Consider the following 16,324-nt stretch of genomic DNA (forward strand, 5'->3'; position numbering starts at 1 on the left):
TAATGGCTCTGGTATAGGTATGCACCAGTCACACCGTTCCATGCTTCTATCCTCAGGATACGGAAATCCTTCTCCACGCCGCAACCCCCCTCCGGGCTGGACAGGCAACTTTTATCTCATGCGGGCTGCTCCCTTGGAGCGGCACCGCTGCTCCCGAGGGAGCGCACCCCGTAGCCGGGTGCAGTGAGTACCTTGGGGCTGATCGGCCTGTCCTTCGGGATGGGCTCAGCCCCGGTGACTCACTAGGGTGCCTGCCCAGACCAATGTCTTCCCCTAAGGGTGCACGTCAGAATAGCTAGTGACATTTGAGCTAGTGACTTTTGAGCTAGTACAAAACAGCTAGTGCCTCAAAACAGCTAGTGACAAAACAGCTAGCGTCAATATAGCTAGTAGAGCAAAATAGCTAGTGCTTCATTATAGCTAGTGACAAAATCGCTAGCGTCAAAATAGCTAGTGAAGCTAAATAGCTAGTGCTTAAAAACAGCTAGTGACAAAACAGCTAGCGTCAAAATAGCTCTTTCGTTGGACCTCTGTTCCCTTCCCAATCACTTCGCTTCGAAAATGCAAGGTATCTATGACTCATGTATTTCCCGCGTCATGCCATCTCAAACATTCAAAGTGATGTTGAAGCCTACTCCCCGAATGAATTCTTTTTTGCTAATAATGCCTTCCCTGTAGCGTCTCAGTAGAGTGACCAATCTGGCATTCATGTCTCTGTATGTTTTCTTTTGTTTTTGAACATCCTGGCCACTTTTGAATTTCACAAGATCAGATGTTTGAAGATTTTGTTCTTTTTGGATGGCGGTGAAAAATCTCATTAATGATGGGTGTGATGAGTCAAACATGCCTTGTATTCCCCGGTGCCACGCTTCTAATTTGTTGTTTGTCCTAGGGATCCCTTCCTCTGTCCTCCTTCTAACATTCCAAATAATTTTGTCAAACAACGGTGCTCTTCTGCTTCTTCTACCCAGCCTTCCTATATATGTATCTTCAAAGTAATCGTATAATTGATGTAATCCTTCTTCCCCCAGCCGTTCCACTTCCTCTTGTAATTCCTCAAAAGTTTCAACAATTTGCGACGTTTCGAAGAATGCTAGCGCACATAGTGATTTGATGGCTTCTCGGACTGATGGCTTGTCCCGATACTGCGGGACAAGACCGCTGGCCTGAACCTTACGCCAAACAGCTTGAGTCAAATGAAAAAAAAAACATCCCTCTACTGAGACGTCAGGGAAGGCATCGCGGAGGGCCCTTTTGGCCGACAATTCGAAATCAATAACACACGTACGCGGTTGCAGATCTCTAAATGACTTTAAAATTTCGAAGAATTTTCGGTATGTTGCGAAAGTTTTGTCCGGAAGAAGTGCATAAACGCAAGGGAAAACATGGCCTGAGTCACCTACAACCACATGAATGGTGTATAACTGACTAAAAAGTACTGGTGAAATTTTGAAAGTTCCGTCGAGCATCCATGTATCGTTCGCCGCCAGTTCGTCAAGCATTTGGTCGGTCGCAAAAACTATGATTCGGTCGTTCGGTCGTTCGTTGTAATCGTCTTCGTTTTCGGCGTTGTCGTATAATAAAAAGCGTACGTCTTCTTCCCCTTGCTTAACAAATTTAAATTTTTCGGGAATTTGAATTTCTGCCCTCGTCGATGGCTCCGGGGCATATCCTACCAGCCTTCTTCTTTTTCTTTGCAGCCTTAACCCTCGCCCATGTAGGGGGGGGGGGGTTGGTGCAACCCCCCCCCCCTGAGGTTTTTCTTAGCTACACGCCGAACCGTTTCAGATAGCCTGCTCAAATTTTCAGTACCTTTTGGGGCATCCTTTGCGCAACTTTTGGTAAAAAAAATTTGTCAAGGTCATGTCAGGTCACGTCATATGACGTCATAAAGGGAACAACCTCCGGCCAGATTTACGCTAAATTGGAGATTGCTTCACATTGGTATAAATGCCGACTGACCTGACACACTGATGGATTGTTTTAGAATCACAACTGGCTGATTTGACATTGGCACAATGTCCGTTGACATTTTGAAGGTTACTTAAGGTCAAGGTCAGGTCAGTGACCTCGGTTGACCTGTAATGACTTCTTGCACTTTTATGCCTTTTCGGGGTATTTTGATGCCCTGAATTCGAATTTGCTATCCATTTCAGGCATCGTCGGTTGTTTCTTGTAGTTCATTTTGGGTCAGGGTCAGGTCAGTGACGTCACACGCCTGACGTGACCCAATGCACAAATGACCTTGCAGATTTCCGATGCTCCCAACGCATCATTTTTAGAGTTATGACATCGAAATATACACCAAACGATAGAGAATTGATCAAGGATCACGATAGTGAATGTTTCAAGTCGATATCTCTTACCGTTTTGCCGCAATCGGCGCGGAAATCTGAAAAAGTTAGATTTTTCCGAAAATTTGACCTTTGACCGGTCATAAGTAGGTCAAATGTTGACCTAGGACCAAAAAATATACCACCAATCGCGAGATCTCGTTGAGAGCAAGCCGTTGGTCTTTTCCGCTAAGCTCTACGACGCTCCGTTTTCAAACGCCAGGGGGGGTCGCACCAACCCCCCCCCCCTGCATGGGCGAAGGTGGCAAAACACCGTTTACGGGCGAGGGTTAATGTAATGTTCTTTCGTTTCGGAGCCATGGCTTGTGCCTCCACACTAATGTTAATATCACTTATGATGCGTCGGGGAGGTAACTGAGATGTACTTGCGGAATTTAAAGCTTGATGTAGTGAGGAGGCAATTTCGGTACGCACTGAATCGGGAGGATGATTATGTGGTTGTTTCTCGATAATTTCGCCACCATTAATGTAAGTAACAGGTGTGGAAGCAGAGCCCTTGCATCTTGCTATTTCGCAGCGCCAGCTCTGTGTTGTAACATTTGTTGTGTTTTTGCGGTAAATGTATCCATTGTAAATAATCTTGTCTGCTCCCCTGTTTGATTTTATTATTTCCATTGCAACAAATTTAACTTTTGGGTAATGAAAAAGTGGCAATTTTGAAAGAATTAAAAATTTGGAAATATCAACTCACTCCAAAAAACGACAATAATAACTGAACGGAAAAATAAACACGCGAATTTAACTTGAAGACAACAAAAACACGCGCAAAAATTAAGAAAACGAGCAAAATCTTCACAGAGGGCTCGTCGGGAAAGAATCTATAATAGCTGCCCGTACTTCGTACGAATAAGCTACAGCTTCATTAGTTATTTCGACGCTAGCGATTTTGTCACTAGCTATAATGAAGCACTAGCTATTTTGCTCTACTAGCTATATTGACGCTAGCTTTTTTGTCTCTAGCTGATTTGAGGTACTAGCTGTTTTGCATTCCTAGCTATTTTGGCGCTATCTGTTTTAAAGCACTAGCTCTTTTGTACTAGCTCAAAAGTCACTAGCTCAATAGTCACTAGCTGTTTTGACGTGGACCCTCCCCTAATTTCTATCATCCTTCCGGCTCTGAAATGGTCTAATTGGACCGAAAGGGCCTAACCCAACAAAAAAAAAAAAATATGCACCAGTGAACGCCCGACGTCTGTGTCAGCCGGCATTACAGCTCGTGTCTGTGTGTGGCTGCAGGCCCCGTGCTGGGTCCCCACGAGAAGTGGGAACCCTTACGGCTCCATTACAGAACGCGTGTGTGTGTGGTTGCAGGCTCTGTGCAGGATCCCCACGAGAAGGCAGGGACCTTACGGCTCCATTACAGGACGCGTTTGTGTGTGATTGCAGGCTTTGTGCAGGGTCCACACGAGAAGCAGGGTTACAGTTCTCGTCTGTGTGTGGTTGCAGGCTCCGTGCAGGGCCCCCACGAGACGCGGGGTTAAAGTTCTCGTTTGTGTGTGATTGCAGGCTCCGTGCAGGGTCCACACGAGAAGGCAGGGACCTTACGGTTCCATTACAGGACGCTCTTGTGTGGGGCGCTCTGTGTAGGGTCCCCACGAGAAGCGGAGTCAGAGTTCTCGTTTGTGTGTGATTGCAGGCTCCGTGCAGGGTCCACACGAGAAGCGGGTGTTGGACAAGCTGCTGTCCGACTACAACGTGCTGGAGCGGCCGGTAGCCAACGAGTCGGAGCCCATCGTCATCAGCTTCGGCATCTCCCTGCAGCAGATCATCGACGTGGTGAGTCCTCCGTCCTCTGCCCTCCGCCCTTCGCGCGACCTCCGCGGCACCGACCGTGAGTCCTCCGCCCCTCACACGACCTCCGCGGCACCGAACACGACCTCCTCGGCACGGGCCGAGCCGCCAGAGCTGCGGGCCTCCATTTCACGGCGGCATTTCTCCGCGGCACCTCTGCCCGGCAGGTGATCGATCAGATCCGGCCCATCTCCGGGGCCTGTGACAGCTGGCTTCAACCCGACCTGACCCGGCCCAATCCGACCTGACCCGGACCAACCCGACCCAGCCCGACCCGATCCATTCTGATCCGACTGACAGGGCCCAACGCGACCCGACGTGACTCGACCCAGCCTGACCCGACCCAGCCTGACCCGGCTGACCGGCCCCGACCCGACCCGACCCGCCGCCTCCGGCCGCCCGCAGGCTGGGGTCGAGCGGCGGCGGATGCGGCCGAGCCGACCCGTTACGTCCGATCAATACAGCTTCAGTCCCCCGTTCGGCCACTCGCTGCAGTTTCACCTCTCGCGTCGCTTGGCGACTCGTGTAGCGTCTGCTCTGTCGGGGCGGACAGGACGGTGGGCACTGTCGGGGCAGATCGCTCATCGGACGCTCCCCCCCCCCCCCCGTCGGGCCGCCGACGGTACCGGCGCGCCGCCGCTGCCTAATGGACTTACGGAGATGGGCGCCGAGTGGGAGGATCGGCCGGGCGCGGCACGACAGGCCGCGGCCGGCCGCGCACCGCGCAGCCAATAACACGGCGGGCCACAGCGGGGACATGGGGTGGCCACAGCGGGGACATGGGGTAACGATAGCGAGCCCATGGGGTGACGTTATAGTGAGGGCAGATCCCGCCAACTGGCCGCCGGGACACACAGCACCAAAGGCGCCACTGCCGGAGTGGTGGTGGGTTTGGAACCGATACAACCGATCAATCGTCACCACATCATACAATAAAAAGATCCCTCAAGTACAGGAATAACTTTAAAAATGGGTCGGCGACGGGTCGCCGACTCTCTGGTCCATGCCGGGGTGGTCGGTCGGCCCCTGGTGTTGGGGCCATCCCTCGGAGGCCGGTCAGCCGATGAGTGTCGAGTCCAGCCCGCGGGGATCGACCCTGATTGTTGGGTCCATCCCGCACAGATCGGCCCCGGGTGTCGGGTCCATCCCGCACAGGTCGGCTCCGGGTGTCAGGTCAGCCCGCGGTGGGTACTGGGTGGCGGGTCAGCCCGAGGAGGGCGGCCGAGTGTCTGTTCCAGCCCCCCGCGCTCGGTCCGGCCGTCGCGTGCGCCGTGATCGATAGTGCTCGAGGCGCGACGCGGTGCTCACCGCACGCTGAGTGGTTGAAAGTCGTTTGGCTCGCTGCCATCAAAATGAAAAACGGTCGCAATATGAGACGCTGCTGTCTGCCGGGGGAACGACGTCGCGGTGAGAGCGCCACTGGAGACGACTGCTGCCATATGTTCACCGGAACGGCTGCGCGCCTAATTTGCAATGTCCCGGAAATTTCTTATTGTTAGTAACGTACCTCGTCCGTGACGACAAGGGCAAGGAAAAGGCTCTGCACTTCAACCAGCTAAAGCCAGCTGTGGAACGGGAGTCCCACAAACAGGAAACGTCTGGAAGCACCCGGAGGGACGACGCATCGGACACAGCCACAGAAACGCGTCCCAGGAAGCAGACGGGGTCCGAGGAGACTGGACCGGATCCACTGGCGTTGTACTACCTCTGCCAGCGGGCTCGAGATCAGGTGGGGAATGGGGGTACATCTGTGCGGGGGGCCAAGTAACACGACCGGCCCCGCACGACCGGCCCGCTCACGATATTCCAGCATCGCAACATTATTACGTTTCAGCACATTCAGTTGTGAGGTCTAAATTTCGTGTAAGCTCCGTTGGACAAAAAGCTTCCGTCTCACAGTGTCGTTGGTATCTACTACAGCTGAGTTGAGAATGAATCGCCGATGGAATGTTTGTATTAGACAGGCATTGTTAAACAAGCCACAGTAAATCATCTTTCAGCCATCGTCATTCACTGCACGTAGCCGTGAGGTCCAAATGTGACGATTACCTACGACCACTATTTATGCATAACATTAAATCATTGTGCGATTCACTTTTAATGATTTCGATCTGGTTCCAAAATCATTCGATTTGATTTCGATCAAGTATACCTACTCTGATATCGATCTTCATAAATCTTAAGCAGCATAGGTAGGTATTTTATTATCCAACGTAGCATGTTTCTGTATAAGTTGTATCTGCTGCTGCCTACTTGAACGTTTACGTGTTTACGAGCTACGTGTAAAGGTGGCCAACATCGCTGTAAAATTTCACGGCCATAGGTCAACAGACGCCGCCGCAATAAGCGCCACAAAGTGCGTACGTCGCACACGGCGTGGGCGTGGGCGGCGGGGTACTTTTTAGGATTTATAATATAGATAAAAGTGGGACATTTATAAGTTTGGTAATAGAAGACATGTATATTGTATACATCATATCTGCGGATAATGAGAGCCGAATGAAACGTCGAAACGTCGCCTTCATCAATTTTCAACTATCAGCCGTGTATGTAGATCACTCTGATTTTTTTCTATGCTTATTACAATGAGCTAGTGAATAAAAGAAACAATGAATATATTTCATAATTTTCCTCGAGCATTATTTCAATCAAACCAACCCCAATAACATGTATGTAATCTACGAAAGCTCTTTTCTTCAACCTGTTCTTTCTTTCCCTTTTTCTCTCCTTCTCTCTCTCTCTCTCTCTCTCTCTCTCTCTCTCTCTCTCTCTCTCTCTCTCTCTCTCTCTCTCTCTCTCTCTCTCTCTCTCTCTCTCTCTCTCCATCCATAGTCAAGTTCAGCACCTTTAAGCAAGCCCTTCATCTCACCGCCACATCTCCACAAATGTCTGACGTGACACCAAATGCGTTTTAGGATGAAAGAAACCAGATTCTGACCTCCAATGTGTGGCTGAACATGGTAAGTGCGCGGCGGAGGGGTGGTGCCTCCCGCACTGGCCACGCCCACCTCCAGCACCGCACGCCTCCCCGCGCCGTACTGACCGGCGCGGGCCGACTGTGTGCAGTCGCCGCTCACTGAGAGCGTTTGTCGACGTTCTATTCCTCTGTCCTCACTGGCTCCTCAGACTTCTATCCTCCACTATCCTGAGCAGCTCGGACCGCTATTCTTCTATATTCTCAGCGGCTAAGACCGCTATCCCCCGCTATTCTCAGGGGCGCAGACCATTATCCTCAGCGGCTCGGACCGCTATCTCCCGCTATCCTCAGCGGCTTGGACCGCTATCTCCCGCTATCCTCAGCGGCTTGGACCACTTTCCTGCAATGTCCTCAGACCATTATCCTCAGCGGCTCGGACCGCTATCTCCCGCTATCCTCAACATCCCCCAACGCCCCGGGGTGTACCGCATTGCCATAAAATGGCTTCATACTCGGGAACTCATAACCATCCTGATTCGACAGCCCTGGTCAGCTACCAGCTCCGATCAGCTCTCCTCCCCTGGTGCTGACAGCCGGCGTTCAGCTACCGCTGATCTCTGAGTCGTCCATCCATCCTCGGCCCGTGGTGTCGGTCCCGTCGGCCTGTCGCCGCCGCCGTCATCACGTCTCCGCTATACCGTCGTCCATCGCTCTCTTCTGGCCGTGTCGACCGTCTCGGCCGGCCGCGGGGGCAGCTTCTGGCGACTGCCGAGTCTCTGGCGACAGCAGCGACTGTCCGCCAGAGCCGGTCGGCTGCCCGCCCACACCCCGGTCCGCCGGCCGCAGATGATGGTCGACCTTTGGCGGCCGGCGTCTGTGATCGATCTCCGCAGAGGCGGCGGCCGGCCGACATTTCTGCAGTTCGGCCCTTCCCCGCTGCTTGTCACTCCCAGCTCCGCCCGGCCAGATGGACCGAGCCGTCCGTCTCGCTCGTCATTGGCCGCGTGGCAGTTTTTGTAGATAGTTTCAAAACCCTTATCTAAACCACGCAACATTTCTGGAGAAAAAACCTATTCAGGCTAAGAAATCACGGATTAAATGTGAAATGAATTACGAAATTAACGATGTCTTCTTATCAAAAATATCAAACTCTCACATAGAGTTTGCTTGAAAGGTTCCCAGTCCATGAACTGCGCTTGAAACTATATATTCCTCGGTAGCATCGAAATATAACATGCCGTGAGACAGGTGAATGGAAATCCTGCCACGCGCACAGCGGGCCAGAAATCTCAGTATTTTCCAGATCCACATATCCCTACAAAATTTACGGAGGAGCTCGTGATGCCAGGTCGCTGTTCTCTGAACGGAATCCAATCAGTGTGGCGCGGCCTCCTTCGGTCCGCTGCTGAGCTGCTCAGTGGAGATTCCGATCAGTATTTATTCATGACGACCGAGAAAGGCCGGCGGATTTGGGAGACAATCTGGGCGTGCGGACTGAGCTGAGCGCGTGCGCCACTCCGCCCGGCAGGCGGAAACTTCCGCGCCGCTGTCCGCATCGGGGCGCCGGAGGAGTGTCCCGGATGCCCACGTGCCGCCCCTGGGCGCCGGCCACTACCGGACCGCACGGGGGCGCGCTGGGAGCTGCTCTGTGCAGGCCGCTGCGGATTATACCGGGGTGCTGGATCCGCAGCGGTCGGCGACTGCAGTAGCCAGTGGTGCTATCTGGAGCGATAGAGGCCGGTGACTGTCTGGCGGGACAGCAGCGGCCGGTGACTGTCTGGCGGGACAGCAGCGGCCAGTGGTGCTGTCTGGAGGGACAGCAGCGGCCGGTAGCGCTGTCTGGAGGGACAGCAGCGGCCAGTGGTGCTGTCTGGAGGGACAGCAGCGGCCGGTGGCTGTCTGGCGGGACAGCAGCGGCCGGTGACTGTCTGGCGGGACAGCAGCGGCCAGTGGTGCTGTCTGGAGGGACAGCAGCGGCCGGTAGCGCTGTCTGGAGGGACAGCAGCGGCCGGTAGCGCTGTCTGGAGGGACTGCAGCAGCCAGTGGTGCTGTCTGGAGGGACAGCAGCGGCCGGTGGCTGTCTGGCGGGACAGCAGCGGCCGGTGACTGTCTGGCGGGACAGCAGCGGCCGGTGACTGTCCGGGGAGGGGGGAGGGCTCCGGCCGCCGCTCAGCGGCCGTTTGCTGTATGCACTAACTATACGGACAAGTCGCCCAGCCACCAAACCCCATCCCGTAGGACGCTTGCCATGCTTTACCGCATCACAGGCCAGCACCTCTAACAGGTCTTACTTTACATCAGCCCAACTCCCATGCTGGCCCTTTTCCGGCGCCGAGCTCCCTAAGCTGGCCTTTTCCGCAGCCCATCGCCCTAAGCTGGCCCTTTTCCGCAGTCCAGCTCCCTAAGCTGGCCATTTTCCACAGTCCAGCGTCCTGTCACCGACCTCCTGCCTCTGACTGGCCGATAAAGTGTGTGGGTGTTTATCTTGCATTGACACTGGCTGTCTCTGACCGTAGGATGAGAAGAACCAACTTCTAATTACGAATATTTGGTTAAACTTGGTAAGTTGATGCATGGATCTAAATAGACAAGGTCGGGGCCATACTCCTCTGGTGGGCGAAAAGCTTAGCATAGATGTTTGACACTTATTTGCCAATATTTTGTGACATAAGTTTGGTCAAACGCTTAATTTAGACTTCAGAATCACTTTTCATTAGCGAAAAAACAGCATTCCACTGCCGCTGGCTCTACCGGGGGAGACCTCATGGCGCGACCTTCTAACGATAACGCTCACTAGACAGGCACGGTGGGAGGGGGAGCTCGCGGCATGCGGTATGTATCGGCAAGTTTGCACGCCTGCCTGTGTCTGCTTTGGCCCCTTAGTTTGCTGTAGTCCTTGTCGGTGAGAATCACTGTGCACGCCAGCTGATCCATGTTTCGGTAGCGCCTGTTCTGGACTTCTGCGCCGCTCCGCGGCTGATCATGGACACTTTTGGGTTGGCCAGTTGAAGGACCCGGTCAAAGCAGCGAATCACCTTCTGCTCTGGAAACCGTAACAAAGTGCCTTACTAATATAAGTATGCTCAATAGAATGACAGTGCTACACATGTAATTTCAACATCATCGTTATCATTGGGAGTTGGGACCGGTTGACGATTCACTTTTGAAATTATAATGTCCCCACAATCATCAAAATGGTGGCAGTTTCATTCCTCGCGGTTTCATTAAAGTATCCAACGGTACTGACGTGCCAGTTATTTTGATGTCTCATTATGGATACTCTGTAGCAGAGGCAACAATGCAGCGTGTACATACTTTTTTCGTCTGCAGAGTTTTATTATCAATGTTCACACAACACATAAGCATTTAACTGACAGAGCGAATCGTGCGGGGCCCACCTGAACGCTGTTTTTGCCACTCAGACTGCCTGCTGCATGGTTGTGCCTCTTGCATTCTGTCGCTAGAGCACATGTGTTATTTAGTTGCCTTATGATATTTGATCGAACAAATGTAAATTTATTCGGCATCGGTGCAAAGAGCTGCCTTTTCGCCAAACACAGCATAGTTGCCAAAGTTATTTCCCAACAAATCTTTGGAAGAGCGTCTCACTATACGGGAGGGATCTCAGCATGAGGATGACTTCTTCAGGGCAGTATATTTTTTTTTGCGATCATATGTTATTTGCTTTCAAAGTTTCAAGATGATCGGGTGCTTGCCCAGTCATATACAGCACCCAGCTCATTATATTTGACTGTGTGCTCTCCACGGCTCAGTCCTTACGATTAGGTGAGCAAAAAAGACAAATATTTTAAAAGAGAGCATTAATTTGTACAGTCATTGCCTAACAGTCATAGTTTGCCAACGCAATGCGGCAATCGGCAGCATATGACAGCCATGCAGTAAGCCGGGGACCAGGTGGTCCCGGCTGGATCGGCCCACATCAGCTGACACCCCGTGTCCGGCTACTTCAGGAGTGGAATGACGTTAACCTCAGGTGGAACAAGTCCGAGTTCGGGAACGTACAGGACCTGCGAATACCCCCGCACCGGATCTGGAAGCCCGACGTACTGCTCTACAACAGGTGAGCTCGAGCGTCGCCCGGCGCTGTCCGTCGCCCGCAGAACCTCATCTCGGCGCTGTCCGCCGCCGTCCGCCGCCCGCCGCCCGCCGCCCGCCGTCTGCCGCCCGCAGAACCTCCGCAGATGATAGGCGTAGCACTACCCAGTAGCCATACGGCCTTTGCCTCTATTGAATTACCTACCCATCTGCTACCCAACCGGGCCACCGGCAGTGTAGGCCCGGCTCGCGCAGCGTCACTCTAATCGCCGACCAGGTCCGCTGTCACACTGCGTGGATAGACTGTGCCGCTGAACACTTATGCCAGGCGGCACAGTCCAGGTACCAGGCGGCTGCTGCCAGTGTTGAGGCATCGGTAACCGGTGGATCTGTCTTGTTATATTTCATCACCCGATTGTAAGTACCCACAGACGGGTACATTTTGTGACCTACCCCTTCCCATTTTAAGCCGATTGAATAAACTCAACTGTTCTTTGGGCAGCCAATTACTCGAGAAAAGGAAGGGTGGGGTAACCCGGAAAATGTAGCAGCTTTTTCGCTCATTGGTAATGGTAGGTGGTGCGCGGTGGGGGGTTGAATTGAGGAGAGGGGCGTGAAATGACCCTCTCCCGCGCCTCCTTAGGTGGCCCTGGGGGTCGAGGTAGAGGGGCGTCAAACCCCCAGCTCCCGTCCCTCGGTAGGTGGACTGGGGGCAAAGTATTGCGCTGGTTTTCTGGCCCATCAGTCCGTCCCTTCCGGCTATTTACACTGACCATCAGTGGCAATAGTGATAGAGACGGCACTGAAACCAAACCAGTGTGCTCAGTAAACGGATCGATTCCAGCCACCATTCACCTCCCCGTGCAGCGGCCGATCCGCTAGTTAGCAGCTCACTCGCTGCTGACCCGTTAGTTAGCAGCTCACTCTCTGCTGACCCGTTAGTTAGTAGCCCACTCCCTCCGCTGACCCGTAAGTTAGCAGCTCACTCCCTCCGCTGGCCCGTTAGTTAGCAGTCCAACCATCCGCTGGCCCTCAGGACCAACAGCCCACCCCTCCGCTATGTGTCGGTATTTGTCATTCCGCCCTGCAATGTGTCTGTGGCCTCTAGCCAATCCAGTGGGCAGCAGGGACAAACACAAATACCTATCGCCGTTAATTAAGCTGGCTGTTTCTACAGCTTACTATCTTGCCAGAAACGAAGCACTGCCAAAAAAAAAATGCAAAAGCATCCTAACGAGGCGAAATTCGAAGCATCCCGGCATGTAAAGGACTTTTCGGGGAGAATGTCCCCTTCGTAGCGTTCAATGCCGCGTTTCTGACAGGGCTCGTATGTACCTCACTGCTCATGGCCCCGTGCTGTCTGTTCATGTTGGCGGTGCGCCCGGGACCAAAGCAAAGACAGCGTGCTACCAACCGGCGGCAAACACAAATTAATTAGCCCAGCGCTGGTCTGTATGGAGTCCCCCCGCACCCCCTATCGCTCAGCGCCGGCTGGTATGGAGTTGTCCTCGCCCGGCGCCCAGCCGCCACCAAGTCGCACTAAACACAGCACAATCTGTCCCTGTGTCGAGTCGACAAAGAAGCCAGCGGCGCGGCGGCCGGGTCCTATGCTCCGCGCCTCTCCGCGCCGCTCTGCGTCGGTCTGCGCTCCGGGCCGCGCTCCTCACCGGTACAGTGAGGCTGCCGACGGCGCGCCCGCTCGGCCGCCCGCGCCCCTGGCCACCGCTCGGCCGGAACCGCCGGCGCCTCTGGCCACCGTTCGGCCTGCCACTGCCGGCGCCTCTGGCCACCATCGACTGTATCTCGCCCAGCGGCTGTTTGTTCCGAGCAAACGGAGCGCCCGGACCCAGTGAGCCGACGCCGATCGGTCGCCGATGACGGCTGCCGGTCGGCTGCAGCTCGGCTCGGGACGCCCTCGGCTATGGGGCCTCCGGCGCGGGTATTCCGATACCGCCGGACGGCGGAGCACAGTTTGTTTTGTGCATTGTGCGATGCACGACGAAGGTCCATGCGCATTGCGCAGCATACTGCAGGTCGCTGTTGGAAAGTCGACACTCGACACCGCTCTGCTGATAACACAGTTCGAATGGCCATTATATTGTAAAATATCGCCCGTCTCATCACAGAAAAAATGATCAAAGAACGGAGTGGTAAAGTACCTTGACTTAAATGGCAGATCTGGAGCGTAATGTTTAAAATAAAGTGGTTTGATCTTTAGCAGTTTTCAGTATTCTTCGGTAGTATCGGTTTGGTATCTGTTTCCCATTGTTCTTGAAATTGGCGTTCACCTATACACAAGTTTTGAATTAGCCTGTGCCACAATATTCGCCAGAACGAGCACTGCGGCCACTGGTCTCGGTTCGAATCGCATCGGAGCCGTGTCAGCGGAGACCATTAAACCGAGAGGTGTGGTGGCCATTTCATTTGCACTTTGGGCCGTTCGCTGTCGTTCCGCGTAGCTGTTAAGAGTCAGTTATTGGCTGGGCAGATATCTGAGGGCACCGCTCCGCCCCTCCCGCTCCGGGCCGTACCGCTCCCCGCTCTGCACCGGACCCCTCCCCGCTCTGCACCGACCCCTCCCCGCTCCGTACCGACCCCTCCCCGCTCTGTACCGACCCCTCCCCGCTCTGTGCCGGACCGCTCCCCGCTCTGCACCGGACCGCTCCCCGCTCTGCACCGGACCGCTCCCCGCTCTCTGCACCGTAGTGCCGGCCCTCCTCCCGAGCTCTGGGTAGCTCTGAGTGACTCTGAGCATGCCTAGCAAACACCTCACATGCAAACGCACAACAAACCCCGGACACGTGCACCAAGCCCCTCACACGCCAGTACGAGTAGTTTGCTCGTCCTGGTCCCAGCCGACACCACACTCTGTGTTGCAGTGCCGACGAGAAGTTTGACGGCACGTACCACACAAACGTGGTGGTGAAAAACAACGGCAGCTGTCTGTACGTGCCGCCGGGCATCTTCAAGTCCACATGCAAAATCGACATCACCTGGTTCCCGTTCGACGACCAGGAGTGCAACCTCAAGTTCGGCTCCTGGACTTACGACGGATGGCAGGTACGAGGTCCAGCGCTCCCCTTCGCTTCATGCTGGCTTATGTAAATGTTATTACATGGTCCATATGCAGGTAGTGTGCCCTCTAGCAGCATCTATTGCATCGTTACCTCCCACTTACGGAGGTGTGAAATAACTTCAGCATTCACAGTAGGCTCTAAGCAGCGCCTCCGTTGTGATTGCTATGTGTTTCCCAGCCTCTGACCAGCAATTGTTTCGACGTGTTGTCTCAGCCTCTGACGATCGTGTCCGTCCCGGCTGTCACGTGTTTCAGCTGGATCTGATCCTGCCGTCTGAGGAGGGTGACGCCAGCAGTTTTCTACCCAACGGCGAGTGGACGCTGCTGGGTATGTGTCCCGCCGCGCCGCCGGGGCTGACCACCCTGGGCCGAGCGCTGGCACGCGGGGACGGTCCGGGCCGGTCAGCAGCGGCACACTGTCGGCTGTGTGTCACCAGGGGCACACTGTCGGCTGTGTGTCACCAGGGGCACACTGTCGGCTGTGTGTCACCAGGGGCACACTGTCGGCTGTGTGTCACCAGGGGCACACTGTCGGCTGTGTGTCACCAGCGGCACACTGTCGGTTGTGTGTTCAGTGTCCACTGTCAGCAGTGGCACACTGTCGACTGTAAGTCCACTGTCGGCTGTGTGTCAGCAGGGGCACACTGTCGGCTGTGCGTCCACTGTCGGCTGTGTCCACTGTCAGCTGTGTGTCATCAGTGGCACACTGCCGGCTGTGTGTCACACTGTCGGCACACTGCCGGCTGTGTGTCCACTGTCCTGTTGGCACACTGTCAGCTGTGTGTCACCAGCGGCACACTGTCAGCTGTGTGTCCACTGTCCTGTCGGCACACTGTCGGCTGTGTGTCCACTGTCCTGTCGGCACACTGCCGGCTGTGTGTCATCAGCGGCGGCTGGGACGGTTTGGGCCGGTCCACTGTGTCACATTGTCGACTGTGTGTCACACTGTCGGCACACTGTCGACTGTGTGTCACACTGTCGGCACGCTGTCGGTTGTGTGTCAGCAGGGGCACACTGTCGGCTGTGTGTCACCAGTGGCACACTGTCGGCTATGTGTTACCAGCGGTACACTGTCGGCACAATGCCGGCTGTGTGTCCACTGTCGGCACAATGCCGGCTGTGTGTCAGCAGTGGCACACTGTCGGCTGTGCGTCCACTACCGGCTGTGTGTCACCAGCGGCCAACTGTCGGCTGTGTGTCAGCAGGGGCACACTGTCGGCTGTGTGTCAGTAGGGGCACACTGTCAGCTGTGCGTCCACTGCCGGCACACTGTCGTCACAATGCCGGCGGTGGCCCCGGCTGTTAGGACGACTGAATTGAATAACTGAAGATTGGGTCGCTCCGTTCTTTATAGAGATGCCAATTTCAAACTAAATCCGAACCGATACCAGCTAAAAACATGGTAGATACAAAAGTTAAATAATGTGCAGGGAAAACGAAAAAGAACTGAATGTTAACATATGAGTTACGAGTTATTCCCACTACAAGGGAAAAACTAATGTATCCATTTATAGGTAAAGTTATGCCAAAATTAAAGACTTGGAGAAACGAATACTAAAACGATATTGTTTGAGTATCGGTCTGTCAAACATTTGGTTCCTGATTGACATCTCTGCTCAGCTGCCGCAGCGCTCTATACTCGCCTTTCGTTGCACATAAATTAAAAATTAAATAATGTCGCTGAATAATGTGCGCTGCTGCTTGTCTACATGTTCGTACACAAGTCGTGCTCTTATACGGTCACAAGCTCTCTTCTTTTATGTGTATGTTTGTAGTGTATAAAAAATATTTTCTAGGTGAATGCAGGTACCTATATGACTTTAACCCACAAAATCAAATAAACCAAACAAAACGCATCAGCTTTAAACCTAAATGGATGAAGCTTACATATGTAGAATGCAGAGCCTTTTAGCAGGAACCTAACTTAGCACGGTAGGAAATGCATTATAATACAGAATCACAGACCTCTATAGTATATATGCATCACAATAGACGACTAGTTAGAGCACACCTAGGTATGAAGCAGTTGATGGTAGCTCGCATGAATGCGGTCGCCTATGGCAGAATGCATACATCTGCTGATTACATTAAAAAGCGGCGTCAAAAATTCAGCTCACACCATAGATACAT

At 53.7% G+C, this 16,324-nt stretch overlaps 1 protein-coding gene across 1 annotated transcript in view; it reads left to right on the forward strand.

Moving 5' to 3' along the window:
- Nucleotides 1-3,990: 3,990 nt before the first annotated feature.
- Nucleotides 3,991-16,324, forward strand: part of LOC122370296 (neuronal acetylcholine receptor subunit alpha-7-like) — a gene marked incomplete at its 5' end in the record, with an annotated part of 36,474 nt that continues 24,140 nt past the window's right edge. Inside the window, 5 exons of the mRNA XM_043345766.1 lie at nucleotides 3,991-4,130; nucleotides 7,061-7,105; nucleotides 11,034-11,143; nucleotides 13,998-14,178; nucleotides 14,450-14,522. Of these exons, the coding sequence (XP_043201701.1) occupies nucleotides 3,991-4,130; nucleotides 7,061-7,105; nucleotides 11,034-11,143; nucleotides 13,998-14,178; nucleotides 14,450-14,522 (549 nt within the window). The remainder of the gene's footprint in view (nucleotides 4,131-7,060; nucleotides 7,106-11,033; nucleotides 11,144-13,997; nucleotides 14,179-14,449; nucleotides 14,523-16,324) is intronic.

The sequence above is a fragment of the Amphibalanus amphitrite genome, unplaced genomic scaffold, assembly GCF_019059575.1.
Source record: "Amphibalanus amphitrite isolate SeventyFive unplaced genomic scaffold, NRLGWU_Aamphi_draft 001120F_arrow, whole genome shotgun sequence".
Lineage (NCBI taxonomy): Eukaryota > Metazoa > Arthropoda > Thecostraca > Balanomorpha > Balanidae > Amphibalanus > Amphibalanus amphitrite.